Below are 27,862 nucleotides of genomic sequence, written 5' to 3' on the forward strand. Positions count from 1 at the left end.
ACTGATATATTCTCTTGTATTGGAAATTGAGATTTCAAACTTAATTTACGAGTTATCGTGAAATGATCTGGGAGCAGTTTCTTGAAGTGCAACGTCATTATTGAATAAAAAAAAGGTTTCCACTACCCCACTTGTATATTTGCTTCAATAGTTTTTAGCCTACCATTTCCTCCATAGGTGCCATTAACAATACAAGGGATTTTCATTTTGTTTATTGTGAGATTCACACCATTTGTAAATAAATTGGATCCCTAGAGGATCTCTGCTAAAATGTGTGTAATGTTTTCAAGTGCCAACTAAACAAATGTTCTATCCACCTATCTGGAACGCTCAATGTTATGTTATTCTGAGTGTGCATTAGGAAAACTAGCATGACATTTGTAGATATTGAAAATGGATTATGATCGAAAGCAGTTCTGTAAGAAAAAAATGATTTTGATTGTAAAATAGTTATTGAAATGTTTCTAGTACAAGTAGGTTGCATTCTAGTTGCAAAGAGGCCATTAAACCTAACCATAAACCTCCAACCTCCAGGATTTTCCATTATATTGTTTTCAATATACATGTATACCAGAGCAAGGTTTGGTCCACAGAGGGGTGGAATGACGCTTACATAAAGTAGATACCAATATAGTGTAAAATAATATATTTAAGCAATAAGGCATGGGGGGGGGGGGGGGTATATGGCCAATATACCACGGCTAAGGGCTGTTCTTATGCTCGACGCATTGCGGAGTGCCTGGACACAGCCCTTAGCTGTGGTATATTGGCCATATACCACAAACCCCCGAGGTGCCTTAATTGCGATTATAAACTGGTGACCAATGTAATTAGAGCAGTAAAAATAAATGTTTTGTCATACCGGTGGTATACGGTCTGATATACCACGGCTGTCAACCAATCAGCATTCAGAGCTCAAACCACCCAGTTTATAATAGACAATAAACGCAGCAAACCATGGCTGCATGTGCAATAGACGTTAACTCATTGATGGGATAAATACAGTAGGTATGGAAAGGATTGTCTGGGTATGTGAGAACTGGACTACTGTATGCCACTCTCTACATGCGTTTTGATCTTGCACAGACAACCTCTCCTAGACTGAGTTATCTGTAATCTGTCTGTGCTGAGGTAACACGAGTACTGTCTGGATTGCTGTCCTTAAAACAATGGAGAGGGGTGAATCGAATCTGCAGTCGGCTCATGGATAAGGTAGAGAGAGAGTGTGTGTATGGAGACGGAGAGAGCAAGACATTTAAAGTGAGCAGCAGCATACTGTGGCAGCCTACAGGAAAACAGCAAAGGATTAAAAAAAAGCAGCCTTGGAAAATTTGAACAGCCCTCATCAGATGCTAGGGTGTAGGAAAATAGGAAAAGAGAGGGTGTGGCAGGGAATGAAGGAGAGGGGGGTAGGTCGAGGGGGGAGGAGTGTACCAGAAGGCGGCAGTGTTGACTAGGGAGAGGTTTTCCCAGATGAAGCAGGCAAAGTAGAGCATAGAGGACATATACACTGAGCCAGCTTTCCTCTGAACACTCCCCATCTCCTGAGCCCAGTGCTTGGCTAGTGGTCTCGGGACACTCCCTAAGCGTCCATAGTTCTGGAGCTTTCTACTGGGCCTGCTACCCCCACCAGACCCCTATCTCTTTTGGGTGGCCAGCTATCTTTGACACTTCCTAATTCTGGTCTGGAGCCCTTTCCTGGACTGGCTCTCACCAAACATCCCAATCTATTCTGGAGCTCTTCACAGCAGTGGCAGCCCCAGCGGAGCCAGGGCAAAGACCCGAGGGAGAGGTCTACAATTTGGTAAGTGTCATTTCTTCTCCTTTGACTCATTATATTTGTCCTTATCTTGATAGTAAAAGGCATAGCCTACACTACATTATGTGTTCAGCGCAGGTTGTGGTTCAGTGTTGCGGTTGTTGGTTTGATTATAATCTTACCCCCTGGTTGCTGTTTTGATTCTGTCTCATATTACAGCATCTGGTTCTACTTTGTTGTCCTTCAGCCAGCCTCCCTACATGGCACAAGCACATTTTACATGTGTGCTAAAAGACTGGTGGACCTGAATGTGTTTACAGGATTCTTCACACAGCTCATCCTGAAGTGTAGCAACAGCCCATTGAGGATTGAGTACAGAGCTTTCATGAAAGGGGAAATTGAACATTCCTGTGGATATATATATATATATATATATATATATATATATATATATATATATATATATATATATATATATATATATATATATATATATATATATATTATTTTGGATTTTTTTAAATTTAATTAGGCAAGTCAGTTAAGAACAAATTCTTATTTACAATGACGGCCTAATTTACAATGACGGTCATATATCACAGATGGTTATAATAAGGGGTGCTTGTAATTAAATGTAGAGTGAAGACATATGGGCATATGATGAGGCTGCCACTTCACTTGATAAACAGTATTTCTTTAATACTCTGAGTAGTTTTTAGTGTGAGTAGCCCATTTAAAGTATGACGCCAACTTGCCAGTGAGTCAGGATTCTCTCCCTGTGTTTGCGGTCAGGTGGACACCCTCAGGCACGTGGCTGGGTATTAGTCATATACCCTGAGAGAGTTCTCTTTCCAAAACACTAGCAACGGCCCACCAAATAACATAACATAGAGGTTTATTCATTGGTTAGAATCGTATGACTATGTGTGTACACGTGAGCGTGTACTGTATGTGTAGAATATACTGTAGTTATAGGAGGGGTCCATGAAAATGACTGCTTTGTGAGAGCTCTTCCTATTCTTTCACATCTTTTCACAAACACCACATATCAAAAACATCACTGGTGTTGTTAAAAAATATTCAACGGATAGTTTCTTTGCAGTACTTCAGGGACAATGCTTTAGTTACACTTGTATTGCTGAAGAAGGAGTGGATATTTCGCTCACAAACTAACAGTGGGGCTGGGAGGAAAAGCCTCTGTGGTATTTAGAACTACGGAACAATTTACCTTGCTGTAAACTGTAAAAAAAGAGAGAAAATATACTATCAAAATTAGCCATTGTTCTACAAAGGTTGTAAAATGACAATGTGAGGAAAGGGAGACATTCTACAGCCCAAAAAAGAAGGAAGAGAAGCCATTTGAACTCTCCCTTTATGGAACATTTGACTGTTTGGAGTGTACAATACAATAAGTTCTTGTGAGTTTCCTCTCTGTGAGGAGTTGAGCACCTCTTCCCTAGGGGACTAGACAGCTGATTGGAGCTAAATATATTTTCTTCCAAAGGCTAATACACTTGTATTTGATAGCAGCACCAAAAGTAGTTGTCATTCTAACACAGGGACATAGAGAATAGGGTTGGGGTCAATTCAGTTATGGCATATGACTTGAGAATTCGCATATGAATTGGAGAGTTAGCTGTTACTTTTGGTGCGATTTTTTAGATTCATGAATGAGATACCTGGTTCATTCTCTGTATTGTCCTGGTTAAACTGCATTCACCCCTACACTGCTTGAGAATTCTGCAGTGGAAACTACAGTCCAGGGAGACTTAATTGAATCCATGCAGCACACCGACTGTAAGAACTGCCAAGCTTTGGGTTGTCAATCTTCTACACCTCTCCCTCTTAGTCAATCAGTAGAAAGAAAGAGAAAGCATAAGTCTGATTGGATTTCCGAGCTCTGCATGCAACCCAGCTAAAATGTTGATGACACAGTTAGATCGATTATTCAGCCATGGATGTCCACACTGATCAGGAAGTAGGGAGGGAATAATTTTACTTGTGTCACTATTACAGCATAATATGTATCACAGCAATTCTTTTTGTCTTCTTTTTTGCAGGAAATTCCCACGGGCATGTGTCAAGGCTAGCAATGGAATCTCCCCAAAGCTTGTGTAAGTTGACAGATACTAAAAGGTTGCATGAGGTTGCATCAATAATGCAATAATACAATTTAAAACCTCTACAGGATCGGTGGGTCCCCCTCGGGACGGTTGAGCTAATGTAGGCTAATGTGATTAGCATGAGGTTGTAAGTAACAAGAACATTTCCCAGGACATAGACATATCTGTTATTGGCAGAAAGCTTAAATTATTGTTAATCTAACTGCACTGTCCAATTTACAGTAGCTATTACAGTGAAAGAATACCATGCAATTGTTTGAGGAGAGTGCACAGTTATGAACTTTCAAATGTATTAATAAACCAATTAGGCACATTTGGGCAGTCTTGATTAAAAAAAATTGAACAGAAATACAATGGTTCATTGGATCAGTCTAAAACTTTGCACATACACTGCTGCCATCTAGTGGCCAAAATCTAAATTGTGCCTGAGTTGGCATAATACATTATGGCCTTTATCTTGCATTTCAAAGATGATTGTAGAAAAAATATTTTAAATAATTAATAAATATTTTTATTATAAATAATAATAATACAAATATATTATCTTTTACCAGATCTAATGTGTTATAATCTCCGACATTGATTTAACATTTCCACAAACTTCAAAGTGTTTCCTTTAAAATGATATCAAGAATATGCATATCCTTGCTTCAAGTCCTGAGCTACAGGCAGGATTTGGGTAAGTCATTTAGGCAAAAAAAACAAAAAACGTGTGGATCTTTAAGAGAATTTCCTCTGATCAAAATCTTAAAAATTAACTTTGGAGTACAGATACTGTACTCCATTAACCAGAATAGAGAAACAACACGAGGTCTAAATTGATTAAGACAATATTTGTAAGGATGGTCAAGATGACCTTTGACCCCAACCTTGACCACTAACCCCTGATCCTGCACAGTTGCCCATGGTGACGAGGACCTCCAGGTGATGAAGGCGGGGGCAATGTTGAGGAAGGTCAAGTCTCGCTCTTGGAAGAAGCAGCGGCACTTCCGCCTGCAGGAGGATGGCCAGACCATCTGGTATAAGTCCAGGTGGGCAGGGACAGGCCACTCCACCTGTGAGTACTGCACGTGTGTGGGTGTGGGTGGGTGGAGGAAACAGGGAGGAGACAGCATAAGAATTGACCAGACTGCAGATAAAAAGTTGAATTAACGGCCATAGTATGTCTCTCTTGATAAAAGGATGAGGCATACAATCATCTATTGAGAAATCACTTTAGCATAGAAAAAGCCTGAGTATGTCTTCACATGATGCCTAATGTTCTCTCTTAGTCTCTGTGGCTGACGTGGATGTGGTGCGCGAGGGTCACCAGTCGGAGATCCTGCTGAGTATCGCTGATGAGTTCCCCGCTGACCTCTGTTTCACCCTGGTGTTCCGTGGTCGCCGCAGCAACTTGGACCTGGTGGCGGAGTCGCCGTCCGAAGCGCAGGTCTGGATCCGGGGCATCCGCAAACTGATCCAGAACACTGAGAGCATGAATGACAAGGAGAGGCTCGACCAGTATCCTTGTTCCAAGCTCAGCATTAAATACAATATACGGATTGATTAACCATACAAACCAATGAGGGTCTATAACGTTGCTCCATTCTATCTTATCTCTTACTAATTGTTGCCCTTAGCCAGCGCCTTCCTTTTCTCAGGTGGATCTGGGACTGGTTTCAAAAGGCGGATAAAAACAAAGATGGACGGATGAACTTCAAGGAGGTGCGCACACTGCTGAAGATGATGAACGTGGGCATGAATGAAGAGTACGCTCTTCGCCTTTTCACGGTGAGGTTACCGTCATCATCTACTGTTCACTTTTGAATTGAGTCCATCTTCCATGCTAACTCTTGTAGAGATCCAGCTATTTGTCTCTCAATCCCAAACGAATGGGATGGTGCTTATCTTTCCCATTCATTTGGAATTTAGGCATATGCACATATACTCACATGCAAATCCATGGATTTTGACATGTAATCAACTTTAAAGTATTGTGAGCAGTAGTTAAATGTGGATGATGTAAGTGGTGGAATTGTTCCCAACATTGGTTGCTTTTCTATGATGTCATCGTAAGCGACTACACTGTCAGTGGTCTACCGTCATAAAGTGGTAGAACTCTAATTGAAAATAAAATGTAATGGGAACACCTTTTCTCTGAAGTAGACAAGTATTCTGCTCTTTGCTTTTACCCCCAGATGGCTGATAAGTCAGAGTCAGGTTGTCTGGAGAACGAGGAGTTTGTCCAATTCTATAAGATGCTGACGGAGAGGGAGGACGTGTGGCGGGTGTTCCAGGACTATTCTCGGGACGGACAGATATTAACCCTCGCTGAGCTGGAGGACTTCCTGAAGCAGGAGCAGCAGGAGGGGGAGAGGAGTCTGGTGCACGCCCAAGAGCTGATTGACCGCTATGAACCCTCAGAGAACGGTAAGGACCACTGTGCAACTGTGGTCGACCACAATCAACTATATGATTGAGACCAATAATAGCCTCATTAAGCCAATGTCAATCATAATGAATGACAACCACAATGATCATTACCTAGTCTACCTGAGTGAACCACAAGAGCCCACAATGGCCGGTCAACAAGTCGCCATGTTTCATAAAAAATATGTTGTATGTTTTTTAGTGCCCTTTTATTTTTTTTACTTTGTAGTTTGTTGGGGGGATTCTGTCATGGAAATTCTTACACAGGGACACTCAAAGTCAATCTTAAATTAATCATTGTTTATTGTCAGCGCGCTGGAGAGGTTCCAACCAACTAAATGCACCATAGTACACATGTCAATCAAGAGTTCTGCCTGGGCAGTCCAAGCAATTGTCTTATATACGGCTATACACAGACAAGTTATATTTGCATGATTTAGCATAATTAATTCATCATTACCGTTTGGTTTTATTCATGTGACTGACCAATACTGTTTCATAACATGGGACAGACCAACACCTTACGAGGCTTCTTTCTCTCCAAGCTGAAACCTTTAAACTGAGATATCTTTTGTTTGTTCTCAAAACAAGGTCTAGTCATACTGCCAAATTGCAGCTACTGATAAGTGAGGATTTGTACAGTCAGCCACTTGCATGAACACAGAAATTGATTTATAGAACAGCACATGAATAGAACACAGAAATGAGTTATAAGAAAAGCACAAACATTAATATTTCCATTACAGTTCCAATAAGATATATATACAGTGGGGAGAACAAGTATTTGATACACTGCCGATTTTGCAGGTTTTCCTACTTACAAAGCATGTAGAGGTCTGTAATTTTTATCATAGGTACACTTCAACTGTGAGAGACGGAATCTAAAACAAAAATCCAGAAAATCACATTGTATGATTTTTAAGTAATTAATTTGCATTTTATTGCATGACATAAGTATTTGATACATCAGAAAAGCAGAACTTAATATTTGGTACAGAAACCTTTGTTTGCAATTACAGAGATCATACGTTTCCTGTAGTTCTTGACCAGGTTTGCACACACTGCAGCAGGAATTTTGGCCCACTCCTCCATACAGACCTTCTCCAGATCCTTCAGGTTTCGGGGCTGTCGCTGGGCAATACGGACTTTCAGCTCCCTCCAAAGATTTTCTATTGGGTTCAGGTCTGGAGACTGGCTAGGCCACTCCAGGACCTTGAGATGCTTCTTACGGAGCCACTCCTTAGTTGCCCTGGCTGTGTGTTTCGGGTCGTTGTCATGCTGGAAGACCCAGCCACGACCCATCTTCAATGCTCTTACTGAGGGAAGGAGGTTGTTGGCCAAGATCTCGCGATCCATGGCCCCATCCATCTTCCCCTCAATACGGTGCAGTCGTCCTGTCCCCTTTGCTGAAAAGCATCCCCAAAGAATGATGTTTCCACCTCCATGCTTCACGGTTGGGATGGTGTTCTTGGGGTTGTACTCATCCTTCTTCTTCCTCCAAACACGGCGAGTGGAGTTTAGACCAAAAAGCTCTATTTTTGTCTCATCAGACCACATGACCTTCTCCCATTCCTCCTCTGGATCATCCAAATGGTCATTGGCAAACTTCAGACGGGCCTGGACATGCGCTGGCTTGAGCAGGGGGACCTTGCGTGTGCTGCAGGATTTTAATCCATGACGGCGTAGTGTGGTACTAATGGTTTTCTTTGAGACTGTGGTCCCAGCTCTCTTCAGGTCATTGACCAGGTCCTGCCGTGTAGTTCTGGGCTGATCCCTCACCTTCCCCATGATCATTGATGCCCCACGAGGTGAGATCTTGCATGGAGCCCCAGACCGAGGGTGATTGACCGTCATCTTCAACTTCTTCCATTTTCTAATAATTGCGCCAACAGTTGTTGCCTTCTCACCAAGCTGCTTGCCTATTGTCCTGTAGCCCATCCCAGCCTTGTGCAGGTCTACAATTTTATCCCTGATGTCCTTACACAGCTCTCTGGTCTTGGCCATTGTGGAGAGGTTGGAGTCTGTTTGATTGAGTGTGTGGACAGGTGTCTTTTATACAGGTAACGAGTTCAAACAGGTGCAGTTAATACAGGTAATGAGTGGAGAACAGGAGGGCTTCTTAAAGAAAAACTAACAGGTCTGTGAGAGCTGGAATTCTTACTGGTTGGTAGGTGATCAAATACTTATGTCATGCAATAAAATGCAAATTAATTACTTAAAAATCATACAATGTGATTTTCTGGATTTTTGTTTTAGATTCCGTCTCTCACAGTTGAAGTGTACCTATGATAAAAAGTACAGACCTCTACATGCTTTGTAAGTAGGAAAACCTGCAAAATCGGCAGTGTATCAAATACTTGTTCTCCCCACTGTATATATATATATATATATATTTGTCCTTATATTAAGTATTGTATATTGTATGTCCATATATATAGATTTTTCAACAAGTAACCATGATTGACCACAATTATACTGACCATAGTCAATTGTAATCAACTGCCATTGTCAACCACAATCAACAGAGAGATGTAGTTACTGAGCATTTTCTAATTGGGTTGACTTATATAAGACAGAACTTCCCATGTCTTCTCACAGCCAAGAAACACGGGGCCATGTCTATAGACGGCTTCCAAATGTACCTGGTCTCTCAAGAGAGTGCGATCTTGGATCCCCAGCTGCTGGCCCTGCACCAGGACATGAGCCAGCCCCTCAGCCACTACTTCATCTGCTCCTCCCACAACACCTACCTGATGGATGACCAGCTCCGAGGACAGAGCAGCCAGGAGGCCTACATCCAGTGAGGAACAAAACACTCAGCATTGCAACCCATTATAGCTTACATGGCAGTAAGGCAGTATTCAAACAGCTTTTGATATACACCGCTGTTTAACTCAGTATGTCTGTGTGCAGGGCTCTGAAGCGTGGCTGTCGTTGCGTCGAGGTGGACTGTTGGGATGGGCCAAATGGAGAGCCGGTTGTTTATCACGGCCACACCTTCACGTCCAAGATACTTTTCAGAGACGTCATCACCACACTGGCGGAGTACGCCTTCAAGGTGGGCACTTCAATACCTGAATTAACTGTAGCCTTCATGACCACGGCAGCTCTATCCCCAACTCTAAGTCCAATCCAGTCTCTTAGTGGTTCTGGTCATTTGTCTTCTGTATTGGTTTTTGCTTCAACCAAGTATTCAGCATCATAAAACATCCTGTCTTCAGCCTTCACCTCTTCTCAGAAGAACTACTGTAAAAAAATGACTGTCAAAGTTCAACACATTTTTTTAGGCATTCCGTCCGTCCCCTCTCCCTGTGTCCCAGGTGTCTGAGTTTCCTGTCATCCTGTCCCTGGAGAACCACTGCAGCATGGAGCAGCAGAGGGTCATGGCCCAGCTCCTGGACACCATCCTGGGGGACACACTGCTCAGGGCCCCCCTCGACACACTGGTTCCCCAAGAGCTGCCCTCTCCTCAGGTAAGACCAACACTGGACCCCTTCAATTCACCGCTCAGGGTCCAGGGTGGTACTGCAGTGGCTCCGCAAATAATTTTTTTGGAGGGGGGAGTAATTTGTTGGGGATTTTGTGGTGAAGGATACATATTTTATTATCTCTAGCTGCAAAAGAGTACCATTGTGGATACCATTTTTATGTCTCTGCGTCCAGCATAAAGGAAGTTAGATGTACTTTCACAAGCCAATGCTAACTAGCGTTAGCGCAATGATTGGAAGACTATAGGAACAGTTAGCATGCTAGCTGATGCTGAAGTAGATAAATGGCTTCATTGCCAAAATCTCAAACTATCCCTTTAATATGGAGGAAATTACAGTCATTGGTGCTAATTACAGGCTTTTTTCTGTATACAAAATACAATTATATTCAAACATGGCACAGTATTTCCTTTTGCGTCATCTACGTATAATACATTACATCATCTATTCATTGGCATCAGTTATTATACATTGTCATCTATACACATGTGTGTATGTATGTGCGTGTATGTTTGTGTGTGTGTGTGTGTGCCCCCGCACCCGCATGTGTCCTTGGATTCGTGCATACTCATATAAGGATCTGAAGGGAAAGGTCCTGCTGAAAGCGAAGAAGATTGGCGGCCTAGAAGAAAGTGAAATGCTGACCGATGAGGTCACTGATGAGGTCAGCGACGAAGAAGAGGCTGACCCTAAGAGCCCGTCTGCAGAAAACCTGTCTGCAGAGGACCTTCATCTCAATGATAAGGTATGTGGCTGGGCGGATGTATCTGGAAGGATGAACGGACGGATGATGGACAGATGGATGGATGGATCTGTTAGGATGGACGGAAGGATGGATGGATGGTTGGAGGTGAACGACTGGCAACCTCTTGCCGTCATCTGCACCAACTATTACACTTATACATTACTATATTATTACTGACAATACATTCTGCCATTTGCAAACAATATCACACACTAAGCAAGCAATAAACACTGTGCCTTGACCTGCCAGCTAATCATGATATGCCGTGGTTTAATTAATAGCCACAAAGCAGGTGATATCTGTTCACTTACATGTAACGTCCTGTCTCTTCAGAAATCCAAGTTCTCCAGGGAACTCTCGGATCTGGTGGTGTATTGCAAGAGTGTTCATTTCCACAGCTTTGAGTACTCTCGCCTGCACTCCAAGTGCTACGAGATGTCCTCCTTCTCTGAGTCCAAGGCCAGGAAACTTGCAAAGGAAACAGGTGCGCCCGGAACTATTTTAGCAATACCTACATAGCAAACAATGTATCGATATTGCCAAGGATCATTGGTTAGGAATTTACAACCATTCACTGTTGTAGGTCCCCTGGGTTACGGGATAGAAAAAAGCATTACTGTATGGCTGTGTATTTCTCAGGGGCAGAGTTTGTGCGCCACAACAGCAGACAGCTGAGCAGGGTCTACCCCAGTGGCATGAGGACCGACTCCTCCAACTACAACCCACAGGAGCTGTGGAACGTAGGCTGTCAGATAGGTGAGAGCCTCTTCACTTAAACCATTTTGTACTGAGGTCAATGTTGTAGTGTAAATCTGTTTTTAAACAAGCTAGCAGTTTTGGTTTCCCATTGATTCTGGGAATGAAGTCATACGTTAACTGACCTGTAAAACTTAATGTTTTTTAAATGTTCTGAGAACGGATGTAAAAATGTTGTCTGTTCTGGGAATGTTTATTTTTAGGTTGCAGGGAGGTTCTGAGAACATTTACTCTGGATCCTTGAACGTTTTCCTGGGAGGTTTTATTAACGCTTTGAGAACTAAAATTCTAGGTTATTTTGAGGCTGCCTTAAAACTTTAATTGAATGTTTCAATAACATTTTTAATAACACTGTTAGCTTATTTTGGGTGAACTTTTTTGAACTCCAAGCACAGATAGGTCACATAGAAATGCGGTAGCGCTATAGGTTCAGGGTGAATATTTTGCTATTTTCACAACCAATAATAATGATTGTGGTGGTGCGAAATGGTTGGGTTTTGATGAATAAATAAGTGTGTGTGTCGAGGCTTGACCCCTCACTGGCCAATCAGAACATGCTCCGTGGCTAAATATGTGTTTGGTTCAAGTTGTGTATTTACGGTCTTTTATGTATTGCCTTGGAATCAACTCCAATTCCAATGTTAGTCCGTTATAGTTTGTTAAATAGCTTGCAGAAACGAAATGACAAAATGTAGACCTATCCCATCTTTGCTAAATACATGAACTTGAACCTGTTTGCAGTCCACACTGTTCTAAGTAATTGCATGGCTTCAATATGGAAATATATACAGTACCATTCAAAATTCTGGACACACCTACTCATTCAAAGGTTTGAGTATAACAATAGTGAAGACATCAAAACTATGAAATAACACATGGAATCATGTAGTAACTAAAAAAGTGTAAAACAAATCAAAATATATTTTAGATTATTTTAAGTAGCCACCATTTGGCTTGACTACAGGTTTGCACACTACTCCCTTCACAGAACAGCACAAACGGGCTCTAACCAGAATAGAAAGAGGAGTGGGAGGCCCCAGTGCACAACTGAGCAAGAAGACAAGTACATTAGAGTGTCTAGTATGAGAAACAGATGCCTCACAAGTCCTCAACTTGCAGCTTCATTAAATAGTACCCGCAAAACACCAGTCTCAACGTCAACAGTGAAGAGGTGCTGGCCTTCTAGGCAGAGTTGCAAAGAAAAAAGAAAAGATTAAGATGCGCAAAAGAACACAGACACTGGACAGAGGAAGATTGGAAAAAAGTGTTATGGACAGACAAATCTAAGTTTGAGGTGTTCGGATCACAAAGAAGAACATTCGTGAGACACAGAAAAAATGAAAGATGCTGGAGGAGGGCTTGGCGCCATCTGTCAAGCATGGTGTAGGCAACTACTTCCGGGTTGGAGCGAGCGGTCGCATTTCGCACTTCGCACCGCAGGTAGTATAACTTTTCATTACATTTCATTATAGTACAACGGTTTGATTTGTCTGATCTTAGCAATTTCTTCTTAGCTAGCTACATAGCCGTCTTGTATCAAAGATAATTGCGTAATTATCGTAATTCGTCGTCCTAACGTAGTCAACACTGCTATCTGGCCAGCAGCTAGCCAGCTAGCCAAAGTCCACCGTCTACCGAATAGCAGCACTGTAGAAACTATTACACTCAACGGAACGACTTGATTAGTGTAGTGTTAGCTAGCTACATAGTTGTCTTTGCTGTCTTCGTATCCAAGATAATTGTGTAGTTTAGAGTGTGTAGTTTTAGAGTGATTATCTTAATTTACCGAGGTTAGCTAGCCAGCTATTTGTCGTCCTTCTTAACGTAGGAAACACTGCTAGCTAGCCAACAGCTAGCCAACGTCTACCGAATAGCAGCACTGTAGAAACTATTACATTCAACGGAACGACTTGATTAGCGTAGTGTTAGCTAGCTACATAGTTGTCTTTGCTGTCTTCGTATCCAAGATAATTGTGTAGATTACAGTAATTATCGTAATTTACCGAGGTTAGCTAGCCAGCTATTTGTCGTCCCTCTTAACGTAGGAAACACTGCTAGCTAGCCAGCAGCTAGCCAGCTAGCCAACGTCTACCGTCTACCGAATAGCAGCACTGTAGAGACTATTACATTACAACGGAACGACTTGGTTAGTGTAGTGTTAGCTAGCTACATAGTTGTCTTTGCTGTCAAGATAATTGTGTAGTTTTGAGTAATTGTCGAGGTTACCTAGCCAGTTACCGAGGCTACCTAGCCAGCTACACTTTCAAACTAAGTCAACAACGCAGCCACTGCTAGCTAGCCTACTTCAGCAGCACTGTATCATTTTTAGTCAATAAGATTTCTTGCAACGTAAGTTTAACTTTCTGAACATTCGAGACGTGTAGTCCACTTGTCATTCCAATCTCCTTTGCATTAGCGTAGCCTCTTCTGTAGCCTGTCAACTATGTGTCTGTCTATCCCTCTTCTCTCCTCTCTGCACAGACCATACAAACGCTTCACACCGCGTGGCCGCTGCCTGGTGGTCCCAGCGCACACGACCCACGTGGAGTTCCAGGTCTCCGGCAGCCTCTGGAACTGCCGATCTGCGGCCAACAAGGCAGAGTTCATCTCAGCCTATGCTTCCCTCCAGTCCCTCGACTTCTTGGCACTGACGGAAACATGGATTACCACAGATAACACTGCTACTCCTACTGCTCTCTCCTCGTCTGCCCACGTGTTCTCGCACACCCCGAGAGCTTCTGGTCAGCGGGGTGGTGGCACTGGGATCCTCATCTCTCCCAAGTGGACATTCTCTCTTTCTCCCCTGACCCATCTGTCTATCGCCTCCTTTGAATTCCATGCTGTCACAGTTACCAGCCCTTTCAAGCTTAACATCCTTATCATTTATCGCCCCCCAGGTTCCCTTGGAGAGTTCATCAATGAGCTTGACGCCTTGATAAGCTCCTTTCCTGAGGATGGCTCACCTCTCACAGTTCTGGGTGACTTTAACCTCCCCACGTCTACCTTTGACTCATTCCTCTCTGCCTCCTTCTTTCCACTCCTCTCCTCTTTTGACCTCACTCTCTCACCTTCCCCCCCTACTCACAAGGCAGGCAATATGCTTGACCTCATCTTTACTAGATGCTGTTCTTCCACTAATCTCATTGCAACTCCCCTCCAAGTCTCCGACCACTACCTTGTATCCTTTTCCCTCTCGCTCTCATCCAACACTTCCCACACTGCCCCTACTCGGATGGTATCGCGCCGTCCCAACCTTCGCTCTCTCTCCCCCGCTACTCTCTCCTCTTCCATCCTATCATCTCTTCCCTCTGCTCAAACCTTCTCCAACCTATCTCCTGATTCTGCTTCCTCAACCCTCCTCTCCTCCCTTTCTACATCCTTTGACTCTCTATGTCCCCTATCCTCCAGGCCGGCTCGGTCCTCCCCTCCTGCTCCGTGGCTCGACGACTCATTGCGAGCTCACAGAACAGGGCTCCGGGCAGCCGAGCGGAAATGGAGGAAAACTCGCCTCCCTGCGGACCTGGCATCCTTTCACTCCCTCCTCTCTACATTCTCCTCTTCTGTCTCTGCTGCTAAAGCCACTTTCTACCACTCTAAATTCCAAGCATCTGCCTCTAACCCTAGGAAGCTCTTTGCCACCTTCTCCTCCCTCCTGAATCCTCCTCCCTCTCTGCGGAAGACTTCGTCAACCATTTTGAAAAGAAGGTCGACGACATCCGATCCTCGTTTGCTAAGTCAAACGACACCGCTGGTTCTGCTCACACTGTCCTACCCTGTGCTTTGACCTCTTTCTCCCCTCTCTCTCCAGATGAAATCTCGCGTCTTGTGACGGCCGGCCGCCCAACAACCTGCCCGCTTGACCCTATCCCCTCCTCTCTTCTCCAGACCATTTCCGGAGACCTTCTCCCTTACCTCACCTCGCTCATCAACTCATCCTTGACCGCTGGCTACGTCCCTTCCGCCTTCAAGAGAGCGAGAGTTGCACCCCTTCTGAAAAAACCTACACTCGATCCCTCTGATGTCAACAACTACAGACCAGTATCCCTTCTTTCTTTTCTCTCCAAAACTCTTGAACGTGCCGTCCTTGGCCAGCTCTCCTGCTATCTCTCTCAGAATGACCTTCTTGATCCAAATCAGTCAGGTTTCAGGACTAGTCATTCAACTGAGACTGCTCTTCTCTGTGTCACGGAGGCGCTCCGCACTGCTAAAGCTAACTCTCTCTCCTCTGCTCTCATCCTTCTAGACCTATCGGCTGCCTTTGATACTGTGAACCATCAGATCCTCCTCTCCACCCTCTCCGAGTTGGGCATCTCCGGCGCGGCCCACGCTTGGATTGCGTCCTACCTGACAGGTCGCTCCTACCAGGTGGCGTGGCGAGAATCTGTCTCCGCACCACGTGCTCTCACCACTGGTGTCCCCCAGGGCTCTGTTCTAGGCCCTCTCCTATTCTCGCTATACACCAAGTCACTTGGCTCTGTCATATCCTCACATGGTCTCTCCTATCATTGCTATGCAGACGACACACAATTAATCTTCTCCTTTCCCCCTTCTGATAACCAGGTGGCGAATCGCATCTCTGCATGTCTGGCAGACATATCAGTGTGGATGACGGATCACCACCTCAAGCTGAACCTCGGCAAGACGGAGCTGCTCTTCCTCCCGGGGAAGGACTGCCCGTTCCATGATCTCGCCATCACGGTTGACAACTCCATTGTGTCCTCCTCCCAGAGCGCTAAGAACCTTGGCGTGATCCTGGACAACACCCTGTCGTTCTCAACCAACATCAAGGCGGTGACCCGTTCCTGTAGGTTCATGCTCTACAACATTCGCAGAGTACGACCCTGCCTCACACAGGAAGCGGCGCAGGTCCTAATCCAGGCACTTGTCATCTCCCGTCTGGATTACTGCAACTCGCTGTTGGCTGGGCTCCCTGCCTGTGCGATTAAACCCCTACAACTCATCCAGAACGCCGCAGCCCGTCTGGTGTTCAACCTTCCCAAGTTCTCTCACGTCACCCCGCTCCTCCGCTCTCTCCACTGGCTTCCAGTTGAAGCTCGCATCCGCTACAAGACCATGGTGCTTGCCTACGGAGCTGTGAGGGGAACGGCACCTCCGTACCTTCAGGCTCTGATCAGGCCCTACACCCAAACAAGGGCACTGCGTTCATCCACCTCTGGCCTGCTCGCCTCCCTACCTCTGAGGAAGTACAGCTCCCGCTCAGCCCAGTCAAAACTGTTCGCTGCTCTGGCACCCCAATGGTGGAACAAACTCCCCCACGACGCCAGGTCAGCGGAATCAATCACCACCTTCCGGAGACACCTGAAACCCCACCTCTTTAAGGAATACCTAGGATAGGATAAAGTAATCCTTCTAACCCCCCCCCCCTTAGAGTTAGATGCACTATTGTAAAGTGGTTGTTCCACTGGACATCATAAGGTGAATGCACCAACTTGTAAGTCGCTCTGGATAAGAGCGTCTGCTAAATGACTTAAATGTAAATGTAAATTGTCTGGTGGTGCTTGGTGGTGGTAAAGTTGGAGATTTGTACAGGGTAAAAGGGATCTAGAAGAAGGAAAGCCATCGCTCCATTTTGCAACGCCCTGTGGACGGCACTTAATTGGTGCCAATTTCCTCCTACAACAGTACAATGACCCAAAGCACAGCTCCAAACTATGCAAGAACTATTTAGGGAGAAGCAGTCAGCTGGTATTCTGTCTTTAATGGAGTGGCCAGCACAGTCACCGGATCTCAACCCTATTGAGCTGTTGTGGGAGCAGCTTGACCATATGGTATGTAAGAAGTTCCCATCAAGCCAATCCAACTTGTGGGAGGTGCTTCAGGAAGCATGGGGTGAAATCTCTTCAGATTACCTCAACAAATTGACAACTAGAATGCCAAAGGTCTGCAGGGCTGTAATTGCTGCAAATGGAGGATTCTTTAACAAAAGCAAAGTTTGAAGGACACAATTATTATTTCAATTAAAAATCATTATTCACAACCTTGTCAACATCTTGACTATATTTCCTATTCATTTTGCAACTCATTTCATGTATGTTTTCATGGAAAACAAGGACATTTCTAAGTGACACCAAACTTTTGAACGGGAGTGTACATGGTTAGCAGATGCTATTGCGAGTGTAGCGAAATGCTTGTGCTTCTAGTTCCGACAGTGCAGCAAAATCTAACATGTAATCTAAAAATTCCACAACAACTACCTAATACACACAAATCTAAGTAAAAGAATGGAATAAGATTATATACATATGGATGAGCAATGACAGAGCGGCATAGGCAAGATGCAATAGATGGTACAAAATACAGCATACACATGAGATGAGTAATGCAAGATATGTAAACATTATTAAAGTGGCATTATTAAAGTGACTAGGGATCCATTTATTAAAGTGGCCAATTATTTCAAGTCTGTATGTAGGCAGCAACCTGTCTGTGTAAGTGATGGCTGTTTAACAGTCTGATGGCCTTGAGATAGAAGCTATTTTTCAGTATCTCGGTCCCAGCTTTGATGCACCTGTACTGACCTCGCCTTCTGGATGGTAACGGGGTGAACAGACAGTGGCTCGGGTGGTTGTTGTCCTTGATGACCTTTTTGGCCTTCCTGTGACATCGGGTGCTGTAGGTGTCCTGGAGGGCAGGTAGTTTGCCCCCGGTGATGCGTTGTGCAGACCGCACCACCCTCTGGAGAGCCTTGTGGTTGTGTACGGTGCAGTTGCCATACCAGGCGATGATACAGCCCGACAGGATGCTCTCAATTGTGTGTCTGTAAAAGTTTGAGGGTTTTAGGTGACAAGCCAAATTTCTTCAGCCTCCTGGGGATGAAGAGGCACTGTTGCGCCTTCTTCATCACACTGTCTCTGTGGGTGGACCATTTCAGTTTGTCAGTGATGTGTACACCGGGGAACTTCAAACTTTCCACCTTCTCCACTGTTGCCATGTCGATGTGGATAGGGGCGTGCTCCCTCTGCTGTTTCTTGAAGTCCACGATCATCTCATTTTGTTTTGTTGATGTTGAGTGAGAGGTTGTTTACCTGACACCACACTCTGAGTGCCCTCACCGCTTCCCTGTAGGCTGTCTTGTTGTTGTTGGTAATCAAACCTACTACTGTTGTGTCGTCTGCAAACTTGATGATTGAGTTGGAGGCTCAGTGAAGTGGAGATGTTGTTTCCTACCTTCACCAACTGGGGGCAGCCCGTCAGGAAGTCCAGGACCCAGTTGCACAGGGCGGGGTTGAGACCCAGGGCCTCAAGCTTAATGATGAGCTTGGAGGGTACTATGGCGTTGAATGCTGCGCTATAGTCAATGAACAGCATTCTTACATCGGTATTCCTCTTGTCAAGATGGGATAGGGCAGTGTGCAGTGTGATGGCAATTGCATCGTCTGTGGACCTATTGGGGCGGTAAACAAATTTAAGTGTGTCTAGGGTGACAGGTAAGGTGGAGGTGATATGATCCTTGAATAGTCTCTCAAAGCACTTCATGATGACAGAAGTGAGTGCTACGGAGAGATAGTCATTTAGTTCAGTTACCTTTACCTTCTTGGGTACAGGAACAATGGTGGCCATCTTGAAGCATGTAGGGACAGCAGACTGGGATAGGGAGAGATTGAATATGTCCGTAAACACACCAGCCAGCTGGTCTGCGCATGCTCTGAGGACGCGGCTAGGGATGCCATCTGGGCCGGCAGCCTTGCGAGCGCTAACACGTTTAAATGTCTTACTCACTTCGGCCACGGAGAAAGAGAGCCCACAGTCTTTGTTAGCGGGCAGCGTCGGTGGCACTGTATTATCCTCAAAGTGTGCAAAGAAGGTGTTTAGTTTGTCTGGAAGCAAGACGTCGGTGTCCGTGATGTGGTTGGTTTTCCTTTTGTAGTCCGTGATTGTCTGTAGACCCTGCCACATACGTCTCGTGTCTGAGCCGTTGAATTGCGACTCCACTTTGTCTCTATACTGACATGTCGCTTGTTTGATTGCCTTGCGGAGGGAATAACTACACTGTTTGTATTCATCCATATTCCCAGTCACCTTTCCATGGTTAAATGCGGTGATTCGCGCTTTCAGTTTTGCGTAAATGCTGCCATCTATACACGGTTTCTGGTTAGGGTAGGTTTTAATAGTCACAGTAGGTACAACATCTCCTATACACTTCCTTATAAACTAACCGAATCAGCGTATACGTTGACATTATTCTCTGAGGCTACCTGGAACATGTCCTAGTCCACGTGATCAAAACAATCTCGAAGCGTGGATTCCGATTGGTCAGACCAGCGTTGAATAGTCCTTAGCACGGGTACATCCTGTTTGAATTTCTGCCTGTAGGAAGGGAGGAGCAAAATAGTGTCGTGTTCAGATTTGCCAAAAGGAGGGCGGGGGAGGGTCTTGTATGCATCGTTGAAGTTAGAGTAGCAGTGATCCAGTGTTTTTCCAGTGCGAGATCTACAGTCAATATGCTGATAGAATTTAGGTAGCCTTGTTCTCAAATTTGCTTTGTTAAAATTCCCAGCTATAATAAATGCAGCCTCAGGATATATGGTTTCCAGTTTGCATAAAGTAAAGTCCAGTGAAGTTCCTTGAGGGCCGTCGTGGTATCGGCTTGAGGGGGGATATACACGAGTGTGACAATAATCGAGGATAATTCCCTTTGGAGATAATACAGTCGGCATTTGATTGTGAGGAATTCTAGGTCAGGTGAACAAAAGGACTTGAGTTCCTGTATGTTGTTACAATTACACCATGATTCGTTAATCATAAAACATACACCCCCGCCCTTCTTCTTCCTGGAGAGATGTTTATTCCTGTCGGCGCGATGCACAAAGAATCCAGGTGGCTGTACTATCTCCGACAGCATATTCCGAGAGATTTTCCATGAAACAGAGTATGTGTCACGATCGTGTGGAAGAGATTCGGACCAAAACGCAGCATGAGGAAAATAAGCCATCTTCTTTTAATTAAACGAACGAAGATGAACATGAAACGAAAACACTATTACAAACAAACAAAACAACAAATGATCGTGAAGCTAAATAACGCAAGTGCCCAGACAAGCAACAAACGTTAAACAAGACAACTACCCACAAAAGCCTACTGCCTATGGCTACCTTAAATATGGCTCCCAATCAGAGACAAATGAATGACAGCTGTCTCTGATTGAGACCCAATCTAGGCAGCCATAGACATAACTAGACAACCTCACAATTATCTATCCCATACACAATACAACACCCATAGACTAAACAAAACACACACAACATATAATGCCCACCCCAACTCACGCCCTGACCAACTAAACATAATCAAAATAACATAAAAATAGGTCAGGAACGTGACAGTATGTTACAATCCCTGATGTCTCTCTGGAAAGCAACCCTTGCCCTAATTTTGTCTATCTTGTTATCTAGAGACTGGACATTAGCGAGTAACATACTCGGAAGCGGTGGGGGGGTGCGCGCCTCCTAAGTCTGACCAGAGGACCGCTCCATCTACCTCTTCTCCGGCAGCGTTGTTTTGGGTCAGCCTCTGGAATCAATTCAAATGCCCTGGCTGGTACGTAGAAAGGAGCCGCTTCGGGAAAGTCGTATTCCTGGTCGTAGTGATGGTAAGTTGACGTCGCTCTGATATCCAATAGTTCTTCCCGGCTGTATGTAATAACACTTGAGATTTTCTGAGCTAACAATGTAAGAAATAATACATAAAAAACGAAATACTGCAAAGTTTCCTAAGGACTAGAAGCGAGGCAGCCCTCTCTGTCGGTGCCATCTTTACAGTAATGTTGGACTGTTGTTTCTCTTTGCTTATTTGAGCTGTTCTTGCCATAATATGGACTTGGGTCTTTTACCAAATAGGGCTATCTTCTGTATACCATCCCTACCTTGTCACAACACAACTGATTGGCTCAAACACATTAAGAAGGAAAGAAATTCCACAAATTAACTTTTAACAATGCACACCTGTTAATTGAAATGCCTTCCTGGTGACTTCCTCATGAAGCTGGTTGAGAGAATGCCAAGAGTGTGCAAAGCTGTCATCAAGGCAAAGGGTGGCTACTTTGAAGAATATCAAATATAAATTCATCCCAAACCATCTCAATAGGGAGGGAGGCCTGCTCGCCTCCCTACCACTGAGGAAGTACAGTTCCCGCTCAGCCCAGTCAAAACTGTTCGCTGCTCTGGCCCCCCAATGGTGGAACAAACTCCCTCACAACGCCAGGACAGCGGAGTCAATCACCACCTTCCGGAGACACCTGAAACCCCACCTCTTTAAGGAATACCTAGGATAGGATAAAGTAATCCTTCTCACTCCCCCCCCCCTTAAAAGATTTAGATGCACTATTGTAAAGTGGCCGTTCCACTGGATGTCATAAGGTGAATGCACCAATTTGTAAGTCGCTCTGGATAAGAGCGTCTGCTAAATGACTTAAATGTAAATGTAAATGTAATAGGGTTGAAGTCGGGGGATTGTGGAGGCCAGGTCATCCGATGCAGTAACATCACTCTCTTCTTTGCTGGTGATGCTGTGCAAAAATAAGTGTTTATACAAGGGTGGCTACTTTGAAGAATCTAAAATATGTTTTGATTTGTTTAACACTTCTTAGGATACTACATGATTCCATATGTGTTATTTCATAGTTTTAATGCCTTCAATATTATTCTACAATGTAGAAAATATAAATAATAATACTAATAATAAATAAATAATTAATAATAATAAATAATGCCATGTTTTTTATATGCATACAAAGCTTTTCATTTTAGTCTATTCAAACAAACCAAATTCCAAAAGAAAACAAGCACTCATTAAGATCAGGTGTGGCCAATTAGTGGGCGAGGCCAACACTCCTGAACACACTTCACAAGATAGAGGATAGAGAGAGTTCTGTTGATGCTGAGAACGGGATGTATATGTTTTTAAATAACTTTCCTAGAACGTTCTCTGAACGTTACGAAGGTTTTCTTGTGTTTTTTATGGAACGTTTCCTTTATGTTCTGAGAACAGAATGTATGTTCTTAGAACATTATGTGCTAGCTGGGCTAGTTCAGGCATAGCCCAGCTAGCACATAACGTAAAACTTTGCTTGTTTTTTTTTATACACTCTCTGTCCCAGACGATTTACCTTAAACAGGCCTAGAACCTGTTGTTTCTATTATATGTTACATTAGGCCTGGTGAAACACACCGTACACATCCATACACGCATTGCTTGCTTCCTGGCTGGAAGAAAGAGAAGGTTTACTGCCAGAAATGGCAAGGTAACACATACTGTAGATGGGTCTGGAGAGAAACAGGGTGCAAGCCAAGGAGAGTTAGACTACAAACACATTGTCTCCTCCCTCTTCTTCACTTTGTGACAAATTTGTGAAAAGGGCTATATACATTGATTTGATGTTCTCTTAGTGGCTCTGAACTTCCAGACGGCTGGGCTAGAGATGGATCTGAACGATGGGCTCTTCAGTCAGAACGGCTGCTGCGGCTACGTCCTCAAACCTGACTTCATGAGGAATGATGACTCTTTTGATCCAGAGAGACCCCAGGACCGGAACGGTTACACATCACTCCGCCTGTCAATCCAGGTCCAGAAACAACTGTGTGCCCGTGCACGTACAGTCAGTGTGTTTTGCCGGTTTCATTTGCAATGTTTCTGAGTGTGTATCCTTGTCTAAGTTTTGATTTTATGTGCATGTGTTTGTCCATAAGGTGATCAGTGGGCAGCAGCTACCAAAGGTGAACCAGAAGGAGGGCTCTATCGTTGACCCTCTGGTTAGAGTGGAGATCTACGGAGTATTTCAGGACCTAGCCAAGCAAGAAACTAGTTACATTGACAACAACGGTGAGGGACCAGCTTTCAAGGACTGGCAAAACACATTCATTGGGGTCTTTGTACAGACCCAGCCTACTCCTGGACTAAAATGCATGCATTGTGGCCTAAGGTGGTCTAGGCCGCTTCCTCCAGTGCACATGAACCGCAGCAGCATGGGTTCCAATTCGGCCCAATGCTATTTCATCACACTCTCCTCTATCTTCTATCCAATAAACTAAGACTTAAAAAATATACAGTACCAGTCAAAAGTTTGGACACATTTACTCATTCAAGAGTTTTTCTTTAATTGTTTTTGTTTAACACTTTTTTGGTTACTACATGATTCCATATGTGTTATTTCATAGTTTTCATGTCTTCACTATTATTCGACAATGTAGAAAATAGTCAAAATAAAGAAAAACCCTTGAATGAGTAGGTGTGTCCAAACTTTTGACTGTTACTGAATATATATATTTTTTTAAATGCATTACCATTATTATTTCATGTAAGTATTATACACCATGCCATGTTTTAGTGAATTAGATAGAACACGACATAGAACCTCTGTACTTCTCTTGGCTGTCTAAAACCTGGACTCTGCTGCCCCCCCTGCCTACAGGTTTTAACCCTCTGTGGAATGAGACCCTCAATTTTATCGTCCATGTCCCTGAGTTGGCCCTGGTGCGTTTTGTGGTGGAGGACTATGACAAGGCCTCCAGGAACGACTTCATGGGCCAGTTCACTGTGCCCTTCACCTGTATTCAGCCAGGTAAGATTGACCTTATGATATTACACCTGAGGGTGAAGTCTGGACAACTGGGCAAATCCTAATTGCAGTTTTCTTTAAATGATTGTACAAAATAATTTGATCCTATTGACTCGATAACGGTTAAATCAATTGATGAAACTTGTCAGAATTTTAGAGTGTTTTAATTTAAGCCTGTTGTGTACAAATGTACATATTTTACTGTATGAGTAATGGTTTCCAAGTGGTTCTTCATGACAACAAGCTGAATTTCTTCTGGCTCCTCTCCCCACACTTCACAGGATATCGCCATATCCACCTTCTGTCCAAAGATGGGACGGCAATCCCTCTATCTTCTCTGTTTGTCAACATCAAGATCTCAGAGCTAACAACAGAAGTTTGATGGCCCAATGATTGGCTGAATAACATGCCGCAAACACCAACCACATGGGAGGGTTACAATAATACTGTTATCAGTTTTTAAAGCTAAATCTATATGCCAAATGAACTGCTTTAGATAATTTCTGCTTAAATAACCGTTTCTGTTCAAGCTACGTCAGCGGGGCCACTGATGAAAGATGAAAAACCACTTGTCTCATGGTCTAGACAGCCTTACCTGGGAATTCTCATTCTCAGATTTTTTTGCTATTTCCCCAATATATAATCTTTTAAAATAATCCGAGTTTTTTTAAAACTTGAATGTCATGGGAGTGCGTCAAATCATATAGCGGTCCACGTTTGACGCCCACGCAGATAACTGAGATGAAATCAATGAAGAAATGCTTGAGCCCAATGTTAGCTTCTTTGACATGGCACGTTCAATAGCACTTGGCTGATCAAACTGATGCAAGGACTGACATATTGCAGGGTTCACAAGTCCTTTTAGAGTAACAGACTATGCAATGGCCTCTTTTTTTTATCCCTGTTTTATAACCATCCAAGTATTGAACGGTTGCACTGTATGCTGGTAGAGTAACTTAATTGTATAAACAATTAGTCCTCCATCTAAACATTTCAATTGATTTTTTTTTAAAGTTCCTCAAAGTTTGGCATGGAACTATATCAGTATCTAAAGAATCATGTTGTAAAAGTATTAAACTGTAAAGTATTTATGTGCATAGAGCTCTGTAAATAAAGAGACAAATGAAAAACCTGTCATTAAAAAAAATATTATAAAAAGCTGTCACGTTTCCTGACCTGTTTTCTGTTATGTTTGTATTATTTAGTTGGTCAGGGCGTGAGTTGGGGTGGGTTGTCTGTGTCATTTTCTATGTGGGGATGTTTGTGCGTTAGGTGTTGTGATGATTACGTGTGTGTTTATGATTATTTCCATTTGTGGAACTTTTGCCTATATTTTGAGTAAAACACTGTGGTTTCACTCAACACCTGTGTCCTGCGCTTGACTCCGATACTTCTCCGCACACAACCCTGACAAAAGCTATATTCCTATTGGTTAAACATATTTTTCAACAGCACATTTCTTGCCATTAATTTTATGTCAGTTTTCAATTTTGTTTTACACACCATTAATTGGCTGTTTTAAATAATGTCTCATCAGACCACAGATCTTTTGCTTTATTCTTTTTTGCAAACTCCAGGCGTGCTGCCATGTGCCTTTTTCTCAGGAGTAGCTTCCGTCCGCTCACTCTCCCTTAAAGCCCAGATTGGTGAAGTGCTGTAGAGACTGTTGTCCTTCTGGTAGGTTCTCCCATCTCAGCCAAGGAACTCTGTAGTTCTGTCACAGGGGTCACTGGGTTCTTGGTCACATCTTTGACCAAGGTCCTTCTTGCCCAGTTGCTCAGTTTGGTCGAACAGCCAGCTCTAGGCAGAGTCTGGGTAGTTCCATATTTTTTCAATTTCCCAATGATGGAGAGCACTGTGCTCTTGGAAGATTTTAACACCCTATAAATAGTTTTATACCCTTCCCCAGATACGGTATATGCCTCATCACAATTATATTTCGGAGATCTACGGCTAGTTCCTTGGACTTCATGTTATAGTATCTGGGGCTCCCGAATGGCGCAACAGTCTAAGGCATTGCATCTCAGTGCTAGAGGTGTCACTACAGACCCTGATTCGATTCCAGGCTATATCACAATTGGCCGTGATTGGGAGTCCCTTATGGTGGCGCACAACTGGCCCAGCGTCGTCAGGGTTAGGGTTTGGCCGGGGTAGTCCGTCATTGTAAATAAGAATTTGTTCTTAACTGACTTGCCTACTTTCTGCTCTGACATGGACTGTCAACTGTGGGACCTTATATAGAAAGCTTTGTTTCTATCTAAATCATGTCCAAACAATTTAATTGGCTACAGGTGGATGATCAAAGGAAATTGGATGCACCAGAGCTCAATTTGGAGTGGCATAGCAAAGGGGTGAAAATTATGAATTCTTATTTCGTTTTGGATATATTTGCAAAAAAATCTTAACATGATTTCACTTTGTCATAATGAGGTATTTTTTTGTAAATGGGTCAGAAAAATATCTATTTAATCGATTTTGAATTCAGGCGGTAATACCACAAAATGTATAATAAGTCAAGGGGTATGAATACTTTCTGAAGGCACTGTACCTCTGCAGCACTGGCATGGTCAGTCTGTTTGTTACTTTAAAGTTGAAGCTCTGATCTAGTACATTTTTTTACATTTTACATTTTAGTCATTTAGCAGACGCTCTTATCCAGAGCGACTTACAGTAGAGTGCATACATTTTATTACATTTTTACATACTGAGACAAGGATATCCCTACCGGCCAAGAGCAGACGCTCTTATCCAGAGCGACTTACAGTAGAGTGCATACATTTTATTACATTTTTACATACTGAGACAAGGATATCCCTACCGGCCAAGAGCAGACGCTCTTATCCAGAGCGACTTACAGTAGAGTGCATACATTTTATTACATTTTTACATACTGAGACAAGGATATCCCTACCGGCCAAACCCTCCCTAACCCGGACGACGCTATGCCAATTGTGCGTCGCCCCACGGATCTCCCGGTTGCGGCCGGCTGCGACAGAGCCTGGGCGCGAACCCAGAGACTCTGGTGGCGCAGCTAGCACTGCGATGCAGTGCCCTAGACCACTGCGCCACCCGGGAGACCCGGGTGGTGTTAAGATGCGCCGGAGGGGATGGCTGCTGTTTTATGGGCTCTTAACCAACCATGCTATTTTGTTAGTTTTTTCACATTGTTTGTAACTTATTTTGCACATAATGTTGCTGCTACCGTCTCTTATGACCGAAAATAGATTCTGGACATCAGAAGAGCGATAACTCAACTTGAACTGAACAAATCATTTTTCTTTAATGAGTCGGACGAGAGGGATTTACTCCAGACACGCGAACAGGCCCTCGTCCCCGTCATTCGCAGAAGAAACGGAGGTTTCACGGAAGGAGATCAGGATGTCTTGTGAGTATCCGGTGACGAGTGGCTAATCTGCCTTTGCCATTGGTACTACTGGCCAATGTACAATCGCTCGGTAATAAAGTGGACGAACTACAAGCACGTATATCCTACCAACGGATATTAAAAACTGTAATACCTTATGTTTCACCGAGTTGTGGCTGAACGACGACATGAATAACATACAGCTGGCAGGTTATACACGGTCTATGTATGTATGTGTGTGCAAACCTGGTCAAGAACTACAGGAAACGTATGATCTCTGTAATTGCAAACAAAGGTTTCTGTACCAAATATTAAGTTCTGCTTTTCTGATGTATCAAATACTTATGTCATGCAATAAAATGCAAATTAATTACTTAAAAATCATACAATGTGATTTTCTGGATTTTTTAAGTGTACCTATGATAAAAATTACAGACCTCTACATGCTTTGTAAGTAGGAAAACCTGCAAAATCGGCAGTGTATCAAATACTTGTTCTCCCCACTGTATACTGAGATCATGTGACAGATCATATGACACTTAGATTGCACACAGGTAGACTTTATTTAACAAATTATGTGACTTCTGAAGGTAATTGGTTGCACCAGATCTTATTTATGGGCTTCGTAGCAAAGGGGTGAATAC

General features: G+C 43.5%; 1 protein-coding gene across 1 annotated transcript; it reads left to right on the forward strand.

The window, feature by feature from the left end:
• The first annotated feature begins 1,452 nt into the window (after positions 1 to 1,452).
• On the forward strand, positions 1,453 to 26,934 carry LOC139546983 (1-phosphatidylinositol 4,5-bisphosphate phosphodiesterase delta-4-like). The gene is made up of 16 exons (XM_071355990.1): positions 1,453 to 1,804; positions 3,820 to 3,873; positions 4,781 to 4,939; positions 5,154 to 5,382; positions 5,523 to 5,652; positions 6,060 to 6,291; positions 8,890 to 9,091; positions 9,205 to 9,349; positions 9,612 to 9,764; positions 10,357 to 10,524; positions 10,858 to 11,008; positions 11,164 to 11,280; positions 22,686 to 22,861; positions 22,986 to 23,118; positions 23,708 to 23,857; positions 24,136 to 26,934. The coding sequence occupies exons 2-16, from the start codon at positions 3,852 to 3,854 to the stop codon at positions 24,234 to 24,236; spliced, it is 2,268 nt and encodes a 755-aa protein (XP_071212091.1). The 5' UTR covers positions 1,453 to 1,804; positions 3,820 to 3,851; the 3' UTR covers positions 24,237 to 26,934.
• Positions 26,935 to 27,862: the final 928 nt, after the last annotated feature.

This window comes from Salvelinus alpinus, chromosome 20 (assembly GCF_045679555.1).
Source record: "Salvelinus alpinus chromosome 20, SLU_Salpinus.1, whole genome shotgun sequence".
Classification (NCBI taxonomy): domain Eukaryota; kingdom Metazoa; phylum Chordata; class Actinopteri; order Salmoniformes; family Salmonidae; genus Salvelinus; species Salvelinus alpinus.

What these genes read in the sequence shown, in the direction of transcription:
- LOC139546983 (XM_071355990.1), top strand. Translation starts at nt 3,852, where the DNA reads ATGGAATCTCCCCAAAGCTTGT. An exon ending in ACCTTCATCTCAATGATAAG is followed by an intron (nt 10,525 to 10,857) that starts GTATGTGGCTGG and finishes CTGTCTCTTCAG; the next exon opens with AAATCCAAGTTCTCCAGGGA. An exon ending in CACTCCGCCTGTCAATCCAG is followed by an intron (nt 22,862 to 22,985) that starts GTCCAGAAACAA and finishes TTTGTCCATAAG; the next exon opens with GTGATCAGTGGGCAGCAGCT.